Here is a 23,456-nt window from a genome sequence, read left to right as displayed (position 1 = left end):
ATTCAGATTCCGCTTTTTAATCAGTTTTTACCTCCGATTCAGATTCAGATTTGCAGTGTGCAAGGAGCAAACTGCAAATCTGAATCTGAATCGGAAGTAAAAACAGATTAAAAAGCGGAATCGGAATCGCTTGCAGTGTGCAAGAAGCCTTAAGGGCATTATTAACCACTTGAGGACCTAGGGCTTTCTACCCCTTAAGGACCGGCCACTTTTTTTCCATTCAGACCACTGCAGCTTTCACGGTTTATTGCTCGCTCATACCACCTACCACCTAAATGAATTTTGGCTCCTTTTCTTGTCACTAATACAGCTTTCTTTTGGGGCTATTTGATTGCTCCTGCGATTTTTACTTTTTATTATATTCATCAACAAAGACATGAATTTTGGCAAAAAAATGATTTTTTTAACTTTCTGTGCTGACATTTTTCAAATAAAGTAAAATTTCTGTATACATGCAGCGCGAAAAATGTGGACAAACATGTTTTTGATTAAAAAAAACCCATTCAGTGTATATTTATTGGTTTGGGTAAAAGTTATAGCGTTTACAAACTATGGTGCAAAAAGTGAATTTTCCCATTTTCAAGCATCTCTGACTTTTCTGACCCCCTGTCATGTTTCATGAGGGGCTAGAATTCCAGGATAGTATAAATACCCCCCAAATTACCCCATTTTGGAAAGAAGACATCCCAAAGTATTCACTGAGAGGCATAGTGAGTTCATAGAAGATATTATTTTTTGTCACAAGTAAGCGGAAAATGACACTTTGTGAGGAAAAAAAAAAAAAAAAAAAAGTTTCCATTTCTTCTAACTTGCGACAAAAAAAAAATGAAATCTGCCACGGACTCACCATGCCCCTCTCTGAATACCTTGAAGGGTCTACTTTCCAAAATGGGATCATTTGTGGGGTGTGTTTACTGTCCTGACATTTTGGGGGGTGCTAAATTGTAAGCACCCCTGTAAAGCCTAAAGGTGCTCATTGGACTTTGGACCCCTTAGCGCAGTTAGGCTGCAAAAAAGTGCCACACATGTGGTATTGCCATACTCAGGAGAAGTAGTATAATGTGTTTTGGGGTGTATTTTTACACATACCCATGCTGGGTGGGAGAAATATCTCTGTAAATGACAATTTGTTAATTTTTTTTACACACAATTGTCCATTTACAGAGAGATTTCTCCCACCCAGCATGGGTATGTGTAAAAATACACCACAAAACACATTATACTACTTCTCCTGAGTACGGCGATACCACATGTGTTGCACTTTTTTGCACCCTAACTGCGCTAAAGGGCCCAAAGTCCAATGAGTACCTTTAAGATTTCACAGGTCATTTTGGGAAATTTCGTTTCAAGACTACTCCTCACGGTTTAGGGCCCCTAAAATGCCAGGGCAGTATAGGAACCCCACAAATGACCCCATTTTAGAAAGAAGACACCCCAAGGTATTCCGTTAGTAGTATGGCGAGTTCATAGAAGATTTTATTTTTTGTCACAAGTTAGCGGAAAATGACACTTTGTGAAAAAACACAATTAAAATCAATTTCCGCTAACTTTTGACAAAAAATAAAAACTTCTATGAACTCACCATACTCCTAACGGAATACCTTGGGGTGTCTTCTTTCTAAAATGGGGTCATTTGTGGGGTTCCTATACTGCCCTGGCATTTTAGGGGCCCTAAACCGTGAGGAGTAGTCTTGAAACGAAATTTCTCAAAATGACCTGTGAAATCCTAAAGGTACTCATTGGACTTTGGGCCCTTTAGCGCAGTTAGGGTGCAAAAAAGTGCCACACATGTGGTATCGCCATACTCGGGAGAAGCAGTACAATGTGTTTTGAGGTGTATTTTTACACATACCCATGCTGGGTGGGAGAAATACCTCTGTAAATGGACAATTGTGTGTAAAAAAATCAAAAGATTGTCATTTACAGAGGTATTTCTCCCACCCAGCATGGGTATGTGTAAAAATACACCTCAAAACACATTGTACTACTTCTCCCGAGTACGGCGATACCACATGTGTGGCACTTTTTTGCACCCTAACTGCACTAAGGGGCATAAAGTCCAATGAGTACCTTTAGGATTTCACAGGTCATTTTTGTTTCAAGACTACTCCTCACGGTTTAGGGCCCCTAAAATGCCAGGGCAGTATAGGAACCCCACTAATGACCCCATTGTAGAAAGAAGACACCCCAAGGTATTCCGTTAGGAGTATGGTGAGTTCATAGAAGTTTTTATTTTTTTGTCACAAGTTAGCGGAAATTGATTTTAATAGTTTTTTTTCACAAAGTGTCATTTTCCGCTAACTTGTGACAAAAAATAAAATCTTCTATGAACTCACCATACTCCGTACGGAATACCTTTGGGTGTCTTCTTTCTAGAATGGGGTCATTTGTGGGGTTCCTATACTGCCCTGGCATTTTAGGGGCCCTAAACCGTGAGGAGTAGTCTTGAAACCAAATGTCGCAAAATGACCTGTGAAATCCTAAAGGTACTCATTGGACTTTAAGCCCCTTAGCGTACTTAGGGTGTAAAAAAGTGCCACACATGTGGTACCGCTGTACTCAGGAGAAGTAGTATAATGCGTTTTGGGGTGTATTTTTACACATACCCATGCTAAGTGGGAGAAATATCTCTGTAAATGACAATTGTTTGATTTTTTTTACACACAATTGTCCATTTACATAGAAATTTCTCCCACCCAGCATGGGTATGTGTAAAAATACACCCCAAAACACATTATACTACTTTTCCTGAGTACGGCGGTACCACATGTGTGACACTTTTTTGCAGCCTAGGTGCGCTAAGGGGCCCAACGTCCTATTCACAGGTCATTTTGAAGCATTTGTTTTCTAGACTACTCCTCGCGGTTTAGGGCCCCTAAAATGCCAGGGCAGTATAGGAACCCCACAAGTGACCCCATTTTAGAAAGAAGACACCCCAAGGTATTCCGTTAGGTGTATGGCAAGTTCATAGAAGATTTTATTTTTTGTCACAAGTTAGTGAAAAATGACACTTTGTGAAAAAAAACCAATAAAAATTATTTTCCGCTAACTTTTGACAAAAAATAAAATCTTCTATGAACTCGTCATACACCTAACATAATACCTTGGGGTGTCTTTTTTTTCTAAAATGGGGTCACTTGTGGGGTTCCTATACCGCCCTGGCATTTTACAGGCCCAAAACCGTGAGTAGTCTGGAAACCAAATGTCTCAAAATGACTGTTCAGGGGTATAAGCATCTGCAAATTTTGATGACAGGTGGTCTATGAGGGGCTGAATTTTGTGGAACCGGTCATAAGCAGGGTGGCCTTTTAGATGACAGGTTGTATTGGGCCTGATCTGATGGATAGGAGTGCTAGGGGGGTGACAGGAGGTGATTGATGGGTGTCTCAGGGGGTGGTTAGAGGGGAAAATAGATGCAATCAATGCACTGGGGAGGTGATCGGAAGGGGGTCTGAGGGTTTGGCCGAGTGATCAGGAGCCCACACGGGGCAAATTGGGGCCTGATCTGATGGGTAGGTGTGCTAGGGGGTGACAGGAGGTGATTGATGGGTGTCTCAAGGTGTGATTAGAGGGGAGAATAGATGCAAGCAATGCACTGGCGAGGTGATCAGGGCTGGGGTCTGAGGGCATTCTGAGGGTGTGTGGGCGGGTGATTGAGTGCCCTAGGGGCAGATAGGGGTCTAATCTGATTGGTAGCAGTGACAGGGGGTGATTGATGGGTAATTAGTGGGTGTTTAGGGTAGAGAATAGATGGAAACACTGCGCTTGGGTGGTGATCTGTTGTCGGATCTGCGGGCGATCTATTGGTGTGGGTGGGTGATCAGTTTGCCCACAAGGGGCAGGTTAGGGGCTGATTGATGGGTGTCAGTGACAGCGGGTGATTGATGGGTGTCAGTGACAGGGGGTGATTGATGGGTGATTGATAGGTGATTGACAGGTAATCAGTGGGTTATTACAGGGGAGAACAGATGTAAATATTGCACTGGCGAATTGATAAGGGGGGGTCTGAGGGCAATCTGAGATTGTAGGCGGGCGATTGGGTGCCCGCAAGGGGCAGATTAGGGTCTGATCTGATGGGTAACAGTGACAGGTGGTGATAGGGGGTGATTGATGGGTGATTGATGGGTAATTAGTGGGTGTTTAGAGGAGAGAATAGATGGAAACACTGCGCTTGGGTGGTGATCTGATGTCGGATCTGCGGGCGATCTATTGGTGTGGGTGGGTGATCAGTTTGCCCGCAAGGGGCAGGTTAGGGGCTGATTGTTGGGTGGCAGTGACAGGGGGTGATTGATGGGTGATAGGTGATTGGCAGGTGATTGACAGGTGATCAGTGGGTTATTACAGGGAAGGACAGATGTAATTAATGCACTGGCGAATTGATAAGGGGGGGGGGGGGGGTCAGAGGGCAATCTGAGCGTGTGGGCGGGTGATTGGGTGCCCGCAAGGGGCAGATTAGGGTCTGATCTGATAGGTAAAAGTGACAGGTGGTGATAGGGGGTGATTGATGGGTGATTGATGGGTAATTAGTGGGTGTTTAGAGAAGATAACAGATGTAAACGATACATTTGGGAGGTAATCTGACGGCGGGTTTGCGGGCGATCTAATGGTGTGGGTGGGTGATCAGATTGCCCGCAAGGGGCAGGTTAGGGGCTGATTGATGGGTGGCAGTGACAGGGGGTGATTGATGGGTGATAGGTGATTGGCAGGTGATTGACAGGTGATCAGTGGGTTATTACAGGGAAGAACAGATGTAATTAATGCACTGGCGAATTGATAAGGGGGGGTCTGAGGGCAATCTGAGCGTGTAGGCAGGTGATTGGGTGCCCGCAAGGGGCAGATTAGGGTCTGATCTGATAGGTAACAGTGACAGGTGGTGATAGGGGGTGATTGATGGGTGATTGATGGGTAATTAGTGTGTGTTTAGAGGAGAGAATAGATGTAAACAATGGATTTGGGAGGTGATCTGATGTCGGATCTGTGGGCGATCTATTGGTGTGGGGGGGGGGGTGATCAGATTGCCCGCAAGGGGCAGGTTAGGGGCTGATTGATGGGTGGCAGTGACAGGGGGTGATTGACGGGTGATTGACGGGTGATCAGGGGGATAGATGCATACAGTAAACAGGGGGGGGGGTCTGGGGGGGGGGGTCTGGGGAGAATCTGAGGGGTGGGGGGTGATCAGGAGGGGGCAGGGAGCAGGGGGGGGGGATAAAAAAAAATAGCGTTGACAGATAGTGACAGGGAGTGATTGATCGGTGATTAGGGGGGTGATTGGGTGCAAACAGGGGTCTGGGGGGTGGGCAGGGGGGGGGGTCTGATGGGTGCTGTGGGCGATCTGGGGCAGGGGAGGGAGAAATCAGTGTGCTTGGGTGCAGACTAGGGTGGCTGCAGCCTGCCCTGGTGGTCCCTCGGACACTGGGACCACCAGGGCAGGAGGCAGCCTGTATAATACACTTTGTAAACATTACAAAGTGTATTATACACTTTGTATGCGGCGATCGCGGGGTTAACATCACGCCGGCGCTTCCGTATAGCCGGCGGGATGTTGCGGCGAGCGAGCGGTGACAGGCGCCGGCGGAGGATCGCGTCACGGATGACGCGATCGCTCCGCCCATGCCCTTAAATGGACCGCCGCCTCTGTGGGTGAGGCCGTCCTGCAGGGCTCCACTTCCCTGCCGCCCCTGTGTAGTGGGCGGTCGGGAAGTGGTTAAACAACATGTACCCTTTCGAGGTGGTGATATTGAGAAGGAGCTATTGAGCAAACTTGGATTTACCGTCTTGGAACACTGGCACCTAGAGGACTCAATACAGATTTGAATCTGGTATATTTCCTGTAATCAGAAAGTATCTCCTTTTATTATTCTTTACTATATATTCTTTTTTTTAAAAAAGAAGGCAAAATTGAGATAAAACAATAAAAAGTTGCTTTATGCAATCTCACTATCTGGTATCTCAACTGAGGAAAATCAGAGTTCCGTTATATGAGTAAAAATGACATGTTCCTCTTTTGTATAGCCTCACCCGCTGCTCTTTATGATAAGAGATTGTATATCCACGGGTAACCATGGTGATTTCAAGCCAGAGGCGGAGTGATGACGTTGCAGCATAAGAGGAAGAACAGCCAGACCTTCAATCACTCGCTACCTTGACAAAGCCCCGTGGGCGGGGCGAAACGTGTCGGTAGGCGTGGCTACCGCCGGAGTGCTCGCGCTGGCTCACCACGAGGAAATGCCGGCATGCTGAGCCATACTCTGACAACTAAGCTGGGATCCCACAGCGGTACATGATCCAACAAGCGTCTGGAGGCGGAAGCGCACAGCGCGGCTGAATAGGCGTCCAAGACCCATTGCACTGCAGGTCACGTAGTCATGTGAGCTGGAGCTCCCCATCAAATTGCGCAAGTATAAAGGCCTTGGCCACAACTTTGCTAAGTGACACATGCTCCGACTTCTTAAGTGACCTCGACCATATGGGAACTGTAACGTTTACATGCCAGTTGCTGTTTGCTCATCAATGCCCATTGAATGAATACCAGCGTATCAAGGAACCGCTTTGAGGATTCAGGAATCCCAGCATGCAGAACTGGTTCAAATAGAATAGCATCTCACAGCGTGCGGTGTTTTGGTGGTGGTAGAGGGCCTTATTGACCTAACTCAGTGTGCTGCTTTCTGCGTAGGCTGAGGCTGGGCGATCGCGCTGCACAGATGAGTAGGTCTGGCCCCATTTAAAGGGATACTGTAGGGGGGTCGGGGGAAAATGAGCTGGACTTACCCGGGGCTTCTAATGGTCCCCCGCAGACATCCTGTGTTGGCGCAGCCACTCCCCAATGCTCCGGCCCCGCCTCCGGTTCACTTCTGGAATTTCTGACTTTAAAGTCAGAAAACCACTGCGCCTGCGTTGCCGTGTCCTCGCTCCCGCTGATGTCACCAGGAGTGTACTGCGCAGACACAGACCATACTGGGCCTGCGCTGTGCGCTCTTGATGACATCAGCGGGATCGAGGACACGGCAACACAGGCGCAGTGGTTTTCTGACTTCAAAGTCAGAAATTCCAGAAGTGAACCGGAGGCGGGGCCGGAGCATCGGTGAGCGGCTGCGCGGGCACAGGATGTCTGCGGGGGACCTTTAGAAGCCCCGGGTAAGTTCAGCTCATTTTCCCCCGACCCCCCCCCTACAGTATCCCTTTAATGCTTTAAGCACTCCTGGCCAGGTAGTATATTTTAAATTGTGTTGGTTTTAAAATGTCAGTATCACAGCAAGATGCAGCCAAGGCTATCAATAAATTTATTATATGTGCATGAGACAGCGGAGTAGTTTTTGTGTTGTGCATGAAGTTGGATACATATCCGCTGGCTCCTTATCATTAAGTTTGCACTAATCCAGTAAGGGGTGGCTCTCCATAACCTATTAATGTTCACAGTATCTCCAGGAGTATGTGAACCACATGTTGAGAACTGAGGTACGCTGAACGCAAATTAAAATTGGAATGATAGCTGTTAAAATAGCTAAGGGGAAATAATAAAATGTATTTATCTAGTACAGTACTAATGTAGTGCGATACAAAATGTATTTTATGTATTAAAAGTCTACAAAGTGTGTGCAAAGGAAAAGGAAACCGTACAGTATTTTGTAGGACCAACAGAAGATCCTTTTACATGTACAGAAGTTTTAAAATGAGAACCACATCTGTACTAAGTAATAAGCGTATTCTATATACTGTAGAACTTTGGTGAAAGGACATGGCAGTCTTAATATTTTCCCTTCTGTTGTGCAGCTTTTCATATCCCAACTTCAGTACCCCTGCTTCAAATGGCTTTACGTCAGGAAGAGGTGGAGGCAAAATGATGACAGAGCGGGTGCGTGATCGAGTGTCAACAAAGACTTCTGACGAGGTAATAATAATTTTTTTTCAAAAGGAATGTCTATTTCATTTTCTTGGTTTTACAAGTGTGCAGAATTTTTAAATCAATGGAGACCATGAGTATTAAACACAGTAACTGATTTTACTTATAAACAGAGTTGTATAATCTTCACATGGTCTGTTTTGTAGTAAGGAAACTGCATACCTGAAGGCACTTAAGGCGAGCTGGTTAAAAAAAGATCTACTTACCCGGGGCTTTCTCAAGCAGACTATCTGTCCCTCTCCACAGCTCTGCTCCCAGCCGGTGGCCCCTGGTCCCCTCCGTTGCGGATGCCTTGCCAGGTCGGTGTCTTCTGCGTGAGTTTGCCGCCCATGATCATGCTCACGTGGCTTGGTTCGTTCTGCGCATAGCACTCCAGACCACATGAGCTCAGTTAAGAAAGGCATGGCTGTGCGTTAGCGCAGGCGCAGAAGATGCTGACCTGGCGAGGTCAGTATCTGCAACGTGGTGGACCTCGGGCCACCGGCTGGCAGGGGAGCTGCGATGATCAACACCTAGGCTGCCAGGGGCTGGCGGAAGCCCCAGGTAATTAAATCTTATGTTTTTATTATTTTTTTTATTTATTTTTTTATCCAGCTCGCACCTACCTTTTAATGTGACCTGAGCAGAATTATAAAGGAAAAAAAGTTTGGAATATAAGACGTGTAGAGGAGAAAAATCAGGCGCTGATACAAATATAGCAAACCTCACTGATGAGCAAGTTACGGCCATAAGTTTTCCTCACAGAATACAACTTTGGAGGGCAGGGGAGACATAGAAAGAGGTCAATAGTTCATGTATTTTTAACTCTGGGACACTGCCACTGAGCAGAGACAATAAAACTACTACTATGTAAATGAAAACTAAACCATGGGATATCTGAAAAAAGACCTTTTTAGAAGTAAAAGTACAATTTTTCTCTTAGGTTTTTTTTTTTTTTAAACCTCTTGCTTTCAAGGGAACTAATTACCTTTGTAAGGCCTGGTTCACACTTGTACGGATGCAGAACGGAAACAGTAAGCGCAACCGCGAGGTGGACGTGTACTATCCACTCTGCATTCGCATGCAACAAAATACCGAACTGTTCCGCATCAGAGGCCACCGCGCTGAATTTTCAAAGAGAATGCTTCTAATTTACACTGATGATTGGTTTCAGAATTTGTATTGTTTGGTTTTGAGCCTATGGTTTGTTTAATTGATGATTATTCTGTTTTGTAGGAAGTACAGGTTCCCCTTCTACCTGACATACCTTTGCCAATAAGCACGGCAGCACTTCCGAAATTTAATTTAAACCCAGAACCAAAGACTTCATCACCTTCTGTGAGTCAACCAGTTTGCATTAAGGTAAGCAGAACCTTTCATTGTTCTTGAAAACATAGGCTGGTCATAGATCTAGCGATATTGCAACTTCAGTATTTTATGGAATCTGATGAAAATTGGTGCAAGCACGCTCTATCAATGATTTGACCAATTTCAGGCCAACAATTGGTCATGGATCCATCAAGCAAGCTGAAATATTTTGGGCAACGAGGTAGATCTGTTGAATGCAGTGGAACCAATGCCACTGCCCCCCCCCTCTCCCCCCCCAAAAATGTATATGTCCCCGCCCATTGTCCGTGCATTGTAAATCTCGCCTGTGTAGCTACTGTGACTCCTGTTTTCCTCCCATGTCTTCCCCAAGTGCTGCGAGGTGCATATGTGTGATGTCACGCTCCATGTGGTGGATCTCTGTGTGATGGCAGTGCTTGGGGTAGACAGAGGAGGAGACTGGGAGTTGGCACAAACATTTGGGAGGTAGACAGAATCGGCAATGTTACGATGTTGAGTCTTGAGCGATTTCATGCCAAAGTCGATTACGAATCAGCCTGCGGTGTATGTGCAGCCAACAGATCTCTTTGATTTAGAGCGATTTATATCTCTTGGTGTGTCTGCCCATACATCACTAGATGTGTGGGCTCCTTTAAAGATCATCTAGCCTATTTGAAACTGTAAACCCAGCATAAGATTTCTTTTGAGAAAATGATAGACATACATAAAAACAATGCAAATATATAGAAAACAAAGGATTCTACCAGCTCACGCAGAGGTTGGTTCCTTTAATTTCATTTTATTTTATCGCCAAGCACGATATGAATACAGCAATTCCATAACAAAAACATTTACACAAAAAAAAGTAAGTAAAGAAATATGGAGTTCTGCGATGTAGACCTGCTTAAGACCGTTCCAGCTGGTATAGAGAACGTCCTAAGGAGAGGTGGATGGGGAGGTAGTGGTGGTAGGGAATGGGAGTAAGTCAAGAGAGTCCAGTTGATGTGACCGCTGGGAGGAAGTAGCTGTTCCTGTGCCTTGAGGTCCTGGTATAGGTGGACAGATATCTCAGACCTGAACGGAGCCCACTGAAGAAGCGGGAGCCGGGTGTGAGGGATCGTTTGCGATCCGCAATGCTCTGGAGCACAGTCTGGTGTCCTAGAGGAGGTCCAGAGGGGGGAGTGGTTTAACGATTATTTTCTCTGAGACAGCCTGTAGCGCGGGGGGGGGGAGGCCCTAGAGCTGCGCAGCCGCTCTCGTGTCTGTGCGGACTGCGCAGCCAGCTCAAGTGGCCATTATGGTGGAGGCAGGAGAGCCCGACCCGGGCTGTGGGGTCAGGAGCTTGCCCGGGGGGCTAATGAGCAGCGGGGACTCGACGGAACGGCGCGGATGGCGTCCTCTGTGCATTCAAATTTCATGCAGGTATTTAACTTTTTTTAGTATTTCACCTCGTGTGTCAAGACAAATAGACAAGACAAATAACATTTATATTGCGCTTTTCTCCTTGCGGACTCAAAGCGCCAGAGCTGCAGCCACTAGGGCGCGCTCTATTGGCAGTAGCAGTGTAAGGGAGACTTGCCAAAGGTCTCCTACTGAATTAGTGCTGGCTTACTGAACAGGCAGAGCCGAGATTCGAACCCTGGTCTCCTGTGTCAGAGGCAGAACCCTTAACCATTACACTATCAGCCATTACACTTTAAAGGACTTCCGAGGCCAAATGTCCAAAAACGTTAAATACCTGGATCACTTTTGTAGGCACGGAGGACGCCATCCGTGCCGTTCCGCCGGGTCCCCGCTGCTCAATAGCCCCCCCCCCCCCGGGCCGATCACGACCTGGGTCGGGCTCTCCTGCCTGCACTAACATGGCCGCTGGAGCTGGCCGCGGCTGCGCAGTCCGCATAGCCGCGAGTGCGGCTGCACAGCTCTAGGGCCAACCCCCCGATCCATGCAACAGGCGGTTTCTTGTTGCGTGGATCGGGGGGGGGGGGGGGGGGTTTGGCCCTACAGCTGCGCAGCCACACTTGCGGCTATGCGGACTGCGCAGCCGCGGCCAGCTCCGGCGGCCATGTCAGTGCAGGCAAGGAGAGCCCGACCCGGGTCGGTATCGGCCCGGGTGGCTATTGAGCAGCACAGAGGGCGCGGACGGCGTCCTCCGTGCCTACAAAAGTGATCCAGGTATTTAACATTTTGGGACATTTGGCCTCGGAAGTCCTTTAAGGACGAGAGGAATTTTCACCTTGTCAGCGCTCCTCCTAGTCATTCCCCAATAACTTTATCACTACTTATCACAATGAAATGATATATACCTTGTTTTTTCCGTCACCAATTAGGCTTTCTTTGGGTGGTACATTATGCTAAGAATTTTATTCTAAATGCATTATGATGGGAATATTAAGAAAAAAATGGGAAAAAAATCATCATTTTTCAGTTTTCAGCCATTATAGTTTTAAAATCACGCTACCATAATTAAAATCCACATATTTGGCTATTTGTCCTGGTTATTGCAACGTTAAAATTTTATCCCTAGTACAATGTATGGTGACAATATTTTATTTGGAAATGTGCATTTTTTTCTGTTTTACATCCACCACTAATTTTTAGGCCAATATTTAATAATTAGATGCGCTCTTGACACGCATATTTTTTTCCCCTAAAGCCAGTAGGTGTATTTTACTTTTTGGCCACAAGATGTCCCCGCTGAGCAAAAATCTTATAAGCATACTTTGTAAGCTAATAGGATTCAATGTATCATTTACATTGTAACTAAGGGAAGCTCTGATCCCAGTGGCGGCGGGGAGTTTATGAATGGGAACATTGTTTCCATTCATAAATTTAACGATCAGTGGCGGAAATCAGGCGGGAGATGTATGTAAAGAATAAACGCTGTTGTTTTTTTTTTTTATTTTTTTTTTTTTAACGAAAAGTCTTTATTCACAGCGGACATGCTCTGATTGGCACAAGGGACTTTTGTCCCCTGCAGCCACTCCCCCCCCCCCCCCCCCCCCCCCAAAGCTAGCAGCAGCAGCGCGATTGCGCAGGATCGCCTGCAGACCCCCCAAACTGCAGGGATGTGACTAGCGCGTCCCTTCGGCTCTAGCTGCTGCCGCTACGGACGTAAAGCTCAAGTCCGCCCGGCTGAAATGGTTGCAAAAATACTTAACTAAATTTACCTTATGGCCACTAGCAACAAAAAAGTAGCATGAACGTGTAGTGTACCCGGGATGTTGTTGAATTGTTGGGAATTGTTACAAATTATGCATATATGTGTAATGTATCCTCCGTGCTGCCGCTGGATTCCCTGTCCATCTCTGCAGCTGATTCCAATGGGGGCAGGGCTCATGCGTGGTCATACGTTGAGGTTAAGAAGTATTTTTCTCTCCAATTCCATAAATGTCAAATCTGGATTTGGTGTCGCTGTGTGTGTGTGTGTGTGTGTGTGTGTGTGTTTGTGTGTATTAGGGCTGCACGGTTTTGCAGTTTAAAACCGAAACCTCGATTCACGTGCAGACTCTTCAGATCGTCAGTAGCTTCGGTTTTTTTCAGCGTTGGCTGCGCTTGGCCGCATGGTTCCGCCTTACCGCCGCGCTGTCACAAAGAGCCAATCATCTGCGACTAGCAGTACATATTTTTGACTGTTAATGAGCCGGGCAACGGGGGGCGAGTCCAGTCCAGAGAGGCACACAGCTCCACCAATAGCTAGATAGAGATGGTAGGACGGAGGCGGTAGGCGGAGCTGTACAGAGGGTACAGCTCTACCTACCGCCGCCGTCATACCATCTCTATCCAGTGATTGGTGGCGCTGTGCCGCTCTGGACTGGACTCGCCCCTCTGCCCAGCTCATTAACATTCAAAAGTATGCACTGCTAGTCGTAGCTAGCGTCTGCTTGTCTGTCCTCCACCGGACATCTCGGCGAATCACGTGTGAGAGATGTCTGATAAAGAGACGAGCAGCGCAGCTAAGGGGAAGAGGAAGCTTCGGTATTGTAGCGGACTCGGTTCCAGCCAGAAGCGGTGATTGAATGATTGCAAAGCTCAGAAGTAAAAGCTACTGCCTACACTCCTTCCTCATTTCGCTTGCAATTCTGCAGGAGGTCTGTTGCCGCCCAATATCCGACCACCAGTGGCTATGTATACTACACGGGGGGGGGGGTCACATTGCTACCTATGCTGCAGGAGAGGAGTGGGGGGGGTGTGTGGTAATTTGGATAGTGTGTGTGTGTGTGTGTGTGTGTGTGTGTGTGTGTGTGTGTGTGTGTGTGTGTGTGTGTGTGTGTGTGTGTGTGTGTGTGTGTGTGTGTGTGTGTGTGTGTGTGTGTGTGTGTGTGTGTGTGTGTGTGTGTGTGTGTGTGTGTGTGTGTGTGTGTGTGTGGGAGAGAGATGGGGGAGAGGGTTTGGTTGAGATGCTGTTGGTCGGGGACGGCTGGTGATGGTGGGCCTAGGGCGGTAAAAAGTACAACTCCGCCCTGGCAATACGCCGTACATTGTTAACTGCCCCCAGCCCAGCGTCCTCACAGAAGGCCCCACCTGCATACATGTGCAATTTAGTGCTAAAGCTTGCTTTAAAAAAATCGTGAAAAAATCGAAATCGCAATTTCTGAGTGAAAAATCGCAATTTCAATTTTTCCCTAAAATCGTGCAGCCCTAGTGTATGTATGTGTATGTGTATGTGTAGATAGATAGATAGATAGATATAGTCTTGCTGGGCGTACATGTATTGTCAAAGGCCATAATTAATGGCAAAGGCAGACAATAAGCAGTCTCCAGCTTCACTCCACAGCTTATCAAAGCAATCCAACCTTTCAGCCCATATGGTATCAAAGTTGTCCATCCTAACAGTTGGGTCATTTGAGTGAGCTGCAACAAACAGTAATGCTATAATTACTATTGCAGAAGTATAGATGGGGGTTATAGATACTTATTAGTAGAAGAGGATTATCAGTAAGGCAGGCAAGGAAAATATACGGACATCGCATATTGAATTATCTCTGCTTAACTTCCCTGGCGGTAAGCCCGACCTACGCTCGGGGTAGCAGCCGGAGAGGATCACATGGCCCCCGGAGTTTTTTTTTTTTTTAAATAAATTTTTATCTAACTGCTTAAAGGGAACCTAAACTGAGAAGGATATGGATTTTTCCTTTTAAAATAATACCAGTTGCCTGACTCTCCTGCTGATTCTGAGTCTAATACTTTAGCCACAACCCCTCAACAAGCATGCAGATCAGGTGCTCTGACTGATGCCAGACTGGATTAGCTGCATGCTTGTTTCAGGTGTGAGATCCAGATACTACTGCAGCAAATTGATCAGCAGGACTACCAGGCAACTGGCATTGTTTAAAAGGAAACATCCATATCCCACTCAGTTTAGGTTCCCTTTAAACTAGCACTTTGCTAGCTAATGATGCCCCCCCAAGTCCCTCCGCTCTCCCCCATTCACCCCGATCGCCGCCATTATACGAACCCCCCCAGGGATCCCGCGATGGCGCAGCCTCCCAATCGGCTCCAGGCTTCGCTATGGGGAGGATCGGGACTGCGCTTGATGCCAATGACGTCATGTCTGTCGCCATAGCGACTGAAGCTACAGGATGAAGATGCGGCGATTGCGGACGGGTAAATATTGCCGGCGGCAATAGGGGGGATCAGAGCAGTGCCGGGGGGACTTGGGGGCCACGGTTAGCTAGCAAAGTGCTAGATTAGGCAGTTGGATCGAATTTTATTTTTCAAAAATCCTCCCGCGGACGCAGCATCTGAAACTGCGTACCGCCAGGGAGGTTAAAGGGAACCTAAACTGAAAGGGATATTGATGTTTCCTTTTAAACAATACCAGTTGCCTGGCAGTCCTGCTGAGCTCTTTGGCTGTAGCAGTGGCTAAATAACACACCTGAAATGAGCAAGCAGCTAATCCAGTCTGACTTCATTCAGAGCACCCGATCTGCATGCTTGTTCAGGGGCTGTGGCTGAAAATATTAGACACAGGATCAGCAGAGGAGTCGGGCAACTGGTATTATTTAAAAAGGAAAAATCCATATCATTCTCAGTTTAGGTTACCTTTAAGACATTTTTTTTTTTTTTTTTACTTAGAATATAAATACCCAATGAATAGCAGTAATTTTGGAAATGGTAAACCCATTCCATTTGGTGTTTAAAATGTGGAGCCCCATACATAGAGGCAGCTAGAAGGCTGAAGGTAGAGAACACTTTAATTGTTCATCAATAAACACCTCAGGAGTCTACCCTAAAGTTGCCCACTAATGCAATCTTGATTGTACTAAATTAATCTAGTAGAAGGGTGAACTGAGTGAACAGACTTTGAATGGACACTTAAGGTAGTCCCTGATATTACATAGTAAGATTGTACAGTCAAGATGGTATCATTAGTTGGCCCCTTATTGGTTTACTGTTGTGATCTGTTTTGTAAATCCCTTTATTTGCGAGTGTCTGCTTCTTTACTCCTAATATGCATTTTAGTGTGAAGGGGCAGGCAGTGTTCTCTAATTTGTGTAACGTTTTCTGTTTCTACAACCTTCTCTGTATTATATGTAGTGTTCCTCTGCAAGTCAGAGTACATTAGTGTGGTCAGATTAGACTGCCGGGCACTGGCTTCTGTCATTTGCGCTGTCCTCTGTCTCATTCTCCTTGCTTCTTGGCACCTACCAACTTTTACCTTACACACCTTATCCCCCTGAAGTCTGCTCACTGTGCAACGTTTCCCCTAGTGCTAATTACTGCTACTCTCTTCCAAGAAAAGATCCCAGTCCAGGCTGAGCTGCTCAGCTACCTGCTCTGTTTCAGACCATAGCTTCATATACAAACCAAGCAAACCTCTCTACCACGCCTCTCAGGTAGTTCGCTTTCATACGTCAGCATCACAGGACACAGATTTCAGTGCCTAACAATCTAACAATTAGGCCATAGTGTGGAGGTGTAAAAGGATTAGTAAACTGCAAGATTCTGCCCAACTATACCCAGATGGCAAAATTGGGATTGAAATGATCAGGACTTTTACTTAAAGGGGACCTTCAGCCTAAACAAACATACTGTCATTTAAGTTACATTAGTTATGTTAATTAAAATAGATAGGTAATATAATGTCTTACCCATCCTGTTTTAAAAGAATAGGCAAATGATTATTTCATGGGGGCAGCCATCTTTTTTTTTTATGGGGGTAGCCATCTTTTTGGTTTAAAGGCGGTGACGGAGTATGAGACAGTTACAACTGTCCTGTATCCTGATCAGCCCTCCCAGCTGCGCGTGCTAGGCTTCAAATCGCAAATTCAAAATTAAAAAAATTTGCACTAAAACAGCAGAACAAGAATAAAATCAGAAATCCCATCGTGCTTTGCACAGCATCAGGGGAAAAATGCCCGGGCAGTTTTCTTCTGTGCAGCTAAAAATGAGGCTTGGGTAAGAAAGACAAAGTTCTGCTGAGTAGATTTTTAGTCTGCAGGTTCTCTTTTAAAGGGAACCTAAAGCGAGGCTTCTATATTTATTTCCTTTTAATCCATACTAGCGGTCTAGCAAACCACCTTGTCATGTGCGTTTTAATACATTTTTAACTTATTCTTCTGTTACTTTTAGACAAGCGTGGAGAAGAGCCAAGAAACGCCAGCACCTACTTTATTTAAACAAGCTTCTAATGCAGTATGTAAAACGTTTTACCTTATAAGAAACAATTTGTTTTTGTAACTGAGAGATTTTTTTTTGTGTGTTGTGAATCCTGTTGGTATTATTCTGATCAGTTATTTGTACTCTGTTCATGACAAATGAATATGAACTCAATATAGCTGTTCATAGAGGTCAATAGCACATAGTGTAAAAGTGGCATTTTACATGAGAATCAACAGGGAAAAGGACAGTGTGCATGTGGTATGCACACTGTCCTTTTCCCTGTTGATTCTCATGTAAAATGCCACTTTTACACTATTTGCTATTGACCTCTATGAACAGCGATATTGAGTTCATATTCATTTGTCATGAATGTATTATTCTTTGACAACAGCATCTAGTTTTATTAGTAGGAAGTAATCAAAATTATTAGGTTAAAGAGTTCCACAAAGCATTCATTAACAGTATCTCTGTGTTACCATTCATGCCTATCTTTAGTTTCTAGAATTATTGTTCAAAAGTTTTGCTGCTGATAACTTTTTGGAAGGTAGGAAAATACATTAACAGTATTGTTACAAATGTTGTTCCTGTTCTAAAACCTGTCCGTCATTTAGGGAAATTCTCCTTTTTACAAAATGTTAATGGACAACTGTAGCAAGAGGTATGTGGAGGCTGCCATATTTATTTCCTTTTAAAGTGGATCCAAGGAGAAACTTTTACACATTGCATAATTGTGTTCCTTTCCTATTGTTTATAGGGCATTCCTCAAGCCAAATACTTTTTTGTTTTTGTTTTAATACTCTAATTCCCTATAAACTAAAAAAGCCACGCCCACAGGTTTTCAGAGAGCCTTGGCAGTAGCAAGGGCTCATGGGAGCTCAGTCTGGTCAGGAGGAGGGGGAGGTATTACTAGCCATTGATTTCAGAGGCGGAGGGATGAGGAGAGGGGATTAGGCTGATCGCTCAAGATACAGATCAGCCTGCCTCTGTGTAATGTTTACAAACAACATGGCTGCTGTCATTGTATCACAGGAATAATCATGTTCTATTAAAACTGTTTGCAGCTAGATTTGCTGTGTAAACCATCTAGACTTTAGATAAGATATATAGACAATTTACTTGTTATAGTTAGTTTTTCATCTCGGATCCGCTTTAAGCAATACCAGTTGCCTGGCTATCCTGCTGATCCACTGCCTAATACTTTTAGCCATAGACCTTGAACAAGCATGCAGCAGATCAGGGGTTTCTGACAATGGCCTCAATTCACTAAGCTTATCTCCTGTCTTTAATAACTCTTCTAGAGTTGTTACCATAGTGATAAGGCATGTAGTATTCAGGAAACATTTTACCTCAGGCAAACCTAAAGTTAACATTTCTGTCTTTAAGTTAACCCTTCAATCCATAAAATAACTCCAGAGTTAAAGACAGGCTGTTTATTAACTGCATGTAAAAATAACTACAGAGGAGGTAACTTAACTACAGAGGAGGTAACTTAACTACAGAGGAGGTAACTTAACTACAGAGGAGGTAACTTAACTACAGAGGAGGTAACTTAACTACAGAGGAGGTAACTTAACTACAGAGGAGGTAACTTAACTACAGAGGAGGTAACTTGTAACTACAGAGGAGGTAACTTGTAACTACAGAGGAGGTAACTTGTAACTACAGAGGAGGTAAAACGTAACTACAGAGGAGGTAAAACGTAACTACAGAGGAGGTAAAACGTAACTACAGAGGAGGTAAAACGTAACTACAGAGGAGGTAAAACGTAACTACAGAGGAGGTAAAACGTAACTACAGAGGAGGTAAAACGTAACTACAGAGGAGGTAAAATGTAACTACAGAGGAGGTAAGATAACTCTCTCTTATGTGGAGGTAAGTTTTCTCTTGCCTTATTATCTCCAGCATGATCTTAGTGAATTGAGGCCATTGTCAGGTCTGACAAGAATTAGCTGTATATTTGATCTGGTGTTATTCAGACGCTACTTCAACCAAATAGATCAATAGGGCTGCCAGGCAACTGGTATTGTATAAAAGGAAATATGGCAGCCTCCATATTCTCACTACAGTTCTTTTAAAAAAAGGATTACACATTGTACAGAGCTAAGGCTTTATCAGGAACTTTGTGCAGTGTCCACTAATTGGTACATATGGGTTCAATCATTCAATTATGAATCCAGTAATACTTCTAATTATTTTGATGCAGTTAGAAAAAAAATAGTCCTGCATGCTGCATTTTCCTGCGTTTTTCTTGTGTTGCTAGTATCCAGTGAAAATCGCGAATCTGAATCGTTTTGCAGTGTAAAAAAAGCTGTAAAGTAAAAATATGTTCAGTTGTGTTCTATGTATACCGTGATTTACTGTTTGTCCAAGTCTGTAACTCCTTCTTGGGTAGTAAAACGAAACTGAACATACTGGAATATTTTTGAAATGATTAGTCATAAGTACATGGTGCTAGAATTGTCCTGCATGGATCTTAACCTACAATTTTTTTTTTCCTCAGCAGATTCAGTTCACAAAGTCTGCAGATGCTTCAAGCTTCAAGTTTTCACAGCCGCTGATGAAGTCAACTAATTTCAGTAACCAGACAACGGCATCTTCAGTAAGTAAAACCGCACTTTCAACAAAAACTGAAGCGTCAGACTAACACCAAGCAACACATTTTTGATATCCATTATTTTCACTATTACTAGTTAAATAAAATCAAGACAACTTTTTGTGAAGTGTGTATTCATCTATTTTCATGTTTAACCCCTTCCTGACCGCCTAATGCCGATCGGCACCTGGAAGGTGGCTCCCCCAGGGCTGCCTAACGCCAATTGCGATCAAGTCTTGGGGGCGGAGATTAGCGGGGATGCATCTGCTGAGTGACGTAGCTCTGCTCCGATATCAGCCTGCTAGCCATCGATCGATCGATGGCTGGCAGAGTAAAAAAAAAAGTTTGTTTAGGTTGTACAGTGCTGTGATCGAGTGCAGCGATGTACACAGGACAGCTTGGTGACAAAGCTGTCCCCTCGAGAGGCTCACAATGTGATCCCCTCTCAAAGGCTGATGCCAATAAGAAACGGTCGGTGATTTAATAAAAAAAAAATCATTTTAAATTGATTAAAAAAAAAAAAAAAAAAAAAACACACTGCAGCAGCAATCAGATGCCACCAACAGAAAGCTCTGTTGGTGGCAAGAGAAGGAGGCAAGATTCATTTGTGTGCTATGTTGAATGGCCGAGTAATAAACTGTTAAAGAGAACCTGTACTGAGTAAAAATATTTAAAATAAACACATGAGGTAACTTCAAATGAACATTACATAGTTACCTTGCCATCAGTTCCTTTCAGAAGCTCACCATTTTCTTCTGATAATAATCCCTTCCAGTTCTGACAATATTTTGTCAGATCTGAAATATATCAGTTGCTGTCAATAAAATATCAGTTGCTGTCAGTTATAGCTGAGAGGAAAACTGATGTACCAGGTAATGACCATATTTCCCTATGGCTCAAGTGGGCGATGTTACAGTTTAACTGTGTGCTGACCAGAAAGCTGTTATGGGTAATGGCCATTTTCAAAATGGAGGACGGAAAATTCCCTTGATCATAGTGAACAAACAGGACGCGGGACAGGAGAAAGACACTGAGGAGTAGACAACATGGAAGGTAAGTATGACTTGTGTATGCTTATTTTGACTTTTAATTTTCAATTCAGGTTTTCTTTAAAGCTGCAGAGCACTGAATTGTAAAAAAAATCGCCTGGTAACTAGGGGGGTGTAAGCCTGTGGTCCTCAAGCTGTTAATTAATCCTTTGTATCCCACTGGAGCAAAGGGCCTCAACAAATGTATGCCACCGGTTTCTGTCCTGTGCAATGTTTTTTTTTCGGTATTTTTTTTTCTGTCTCAGTCCATGATTTCCCTGCCTTTTTTACTTCTTCCTCCACACTTCTTCTCCAAGTTGTCTTTGGTCTTCCTCTTTTCCTGCTGTCTTCAGGATTCAATTTTAAGGCTTCTTTCTCAACTGATTGATTTATCCTTGGGAAGAGTATGGCCAATCCATCTCCACTTTCTGTGTTTGATCTGAAAGTCCACTTGTTGTTTTCGGGTTCTTTCCCACAACTCTTTGGGGTCAATTTATAAAGCATTCCCGCATGCAGTAATGCTAAAAACAGCTGACTTTACCGAACATTTAGCAAATTGTCAATTCATAAAACCTGTTACCGCATGAAAAGCTGAAATTCCTGAGTAGTGAGGTAAATTTCCACCTTGTGCGGTGATTATCTCAACACATGTCACTAAATGTCAATTTATAAAGATTAGAGCAGGCGGTATCGGGCCAGAGAACACCGCTTACTTTGAAGAGGTGATAAGGCAAAAGTTAATGGAGACAGATCTCCCAGGCAGCAGAGGTGAGAGCAGGACAAACAAGGCTTTCCAGAATGCCCCAGGCTGTTTTTTTTTTCTTTTTAATATAATTTTTATTTTTCAAACCACATAATACAGATTATAACTTTCAAAGTTTTTGCAAGGCACATTTTTTTACAGCACAGATTCATCATTGCCATTGTATTGACCTATAGTTGTCTCCAGTCCATTTTGTTGAAATTAGCAAACTTGGACAAAAATATTTTTAACATTGCTTTGATCATGGAGCACACATGGGTACCTGTTTTCATAAGTGTTTTTTTTTTTTTACATCAGAAAGCCTGCATGTGTAACATTTCTTGAAGTTCTTCTAAGCTGTGACAATTTAAATAGATTGTTTAGAAAGACTAATAGACAGATTAAGTGCAGATTCAGGCAAACAGACGCAGTTTAAACAAAAAAATGCACATCTAAAGGGGAAGTTGGGGATGCCTCTTTAATTGTAACGCTGTCTCTGCACAGAGAAAATGTATCAGCACCGCCAGCTTAGTTCGGGAAATCCCCGAACTTCTATTGCAACTGTAAACATTTTTATGAATTGGCACACAAGTCTAAAATACCAAATGCGGTATTTTCCCAACAAGATTTTATCCCCACACAGCCTTTTATGAATTTACTTTATTTGATATTACATTTGGCCACCAGATGTTTATTATTCTTCGAAGACAGCGGTTTATACGTGTTTGGAGGCTGTTATCTCTGCTGTCACCTTCCATGTCTCACATTCATACAGAAGGACTGTCTTCACGTTACTCTGGAATATTCTCAGTTTGTTTTTTGTGGAACGATCATGGGATCTCCAAATTTGATACAGCTGTACAAAGGCTGCATTCACCTTCTTGATTCGGCTTTTAACATCCGCACTGGTACCACCATCCATTGTCATCAAGCTGCCCAGATACTGAAACTCAGTCACAGTATCTATAGGTTTTTCCATACAGCTGAAATTTTTGTTTAGGATCTATGTTGCTGTTTAATTGCATCTCTTTAGTTTTCTTGCAGTTAATTATCAGACCTACCTTCCTGCTCTCCTCTAGTAGATGGGCTAACTTTGTTTCCATATGTTGGAAATTTGGGGCAAGTAAGCAAACCTCCTCTGCAAAGTAGAGATCCTTTATATGTTGTCAGCCCCCATTGTAGTCCAGTTCGGTTTCCAAGGCATGTTTTCCTCATGACCAGATCCATTACTATCAGGAATGTAGTGGGGGAGATGGTGCATCCCTGTTTCACTCCTGAGTTGACTTCTATTGGATCACTTAGCATGCCATTGTGAACGACTTGGCATGTATAATCCTCATAGAATTGCTGTATAAGGATTGAGGCTTCTTGGTATTCCATATTCAGTGTTCTCCCCAGAAATATTTTCCAGCCGGGTGGCATGAAAAAGTAGCCGGGTGGGGAAGTAAGGTTACGCAGGGTGCTGCTGGCTCAGAAAGTAAGGAAACGCTGAAAGGAGAGTGAGGGTCATACTGGCTGGGGAATCGCACTGGCTGGGGAGAGGTCAGCATCACACTGAGTGCTACTGGGTGGGACGATAACTTGTTCAAGAAACAAAAATCGCATTGCGAATACTCACAAAATGCTGTATGCAGTGCATTTCTGATTTTCATACAAATCGCAACTGCAGTGTGAATGCCACCATAGGGCAGCTTTGTCATAGCGATTCTCTGTTCGCTGGCGTTCAGCAAAGCTCTAAGGATTCCCTGAAAAGCACCTGTGTGAATGAGGCCTTAGTGCCATAGCCCCATCATCACATATATGACCTGACACCATTCACCATCCCTGCATGCAATGTATGTTACTCCTGCTGCTGCACACACTAGTTGCAAAGGAGTGCTGACTTAAAGCTGATCACACGGGCAGGCGACATGAGTGGTGAGAACTCCAGCGAAGACTTTGCAAAAGCCATGCTAGTTTAAAGGGGAACTGAAGTGAGAAGAATATGGAGGCTGCTATATTTATTTCCTTTTAAACAATACACATTGCATGGCAGCCCTGCTGATCTACTTGGCTGCAGTAGTGTCTCAATCAGACAAGAAACAGGCATGCAGCTAATCTTGTCAGATCTGACAACAATGTCAGAAACACCTGATCTGCTGCATGCTTGTTCAGGGGCTATGGCTAAAAGTATTATAGGCAAAGGCTCAGCGAGGCTGTCGGGTAAATAAAGATGGCAGCCTCCTTATACCTCTCACTACAGTTGTTCTGTACAGCACAGTGATTTGTGAACATACAAGTAGT

The 23,456-nt window shown here is 44.3% G+C and overlaps 1 protein-coding gene across 3 annotated transcripts in view; it reads left to right on the top strand.

Moving 5' to 3' along the window:
• Window positions 1-23,456, top strand: part of NUP153 (nucleoporin 153) — a 179,938-nt gene that overhangs the window by 84,928 nt on the left and 71,554 nt on the right. For 2 of the 3 annotated variants that reach the window (XM_068236948.1, XM_068236950.1), the window contains exons 11-14: window positions 7,771-7,888; window positions 9,116-9,241; window positions 16,781-16,843; window positions 19,311-19,409. In XM_068236948.1, coding sequence (XP_068093049.1) covers window positions 7,771-7,888; window positions 9,116-9,241; window positions 16,781-16,843; window positions 19,311-19,409 — 406 coding nt within the window. The remainder of the gene's footprint in view (window positions 1-7,770; window positions 7,889-9,115; window positions 9,242-16,780; window positions 16,844-19,310; window positions 19,410-23,456) is intronic. The other variant, XM_068236949.1, reaches the window with a different exon arrangement.

The sequence above is a fragment of the Hyperolius riggenbachi genome, chromosome 5, assembly GCF_040937935.1.
Source record: "Hyperolius riggenbachi isolate aHypRig1 chromosome 5, aHypRig1.pri, whole genome shotgun sequence".
Classification (NCBI taxonomy): domain Eukaryota; kingdom Metazoa; phylum Chordata; class Amphibia; order Anura; family Hyperoliidae; genus Hyperolius; species Hyperolius riggenbachi.
This window is presented reverse-complemented; position numbering and strand designations above follow the sequence as displayed.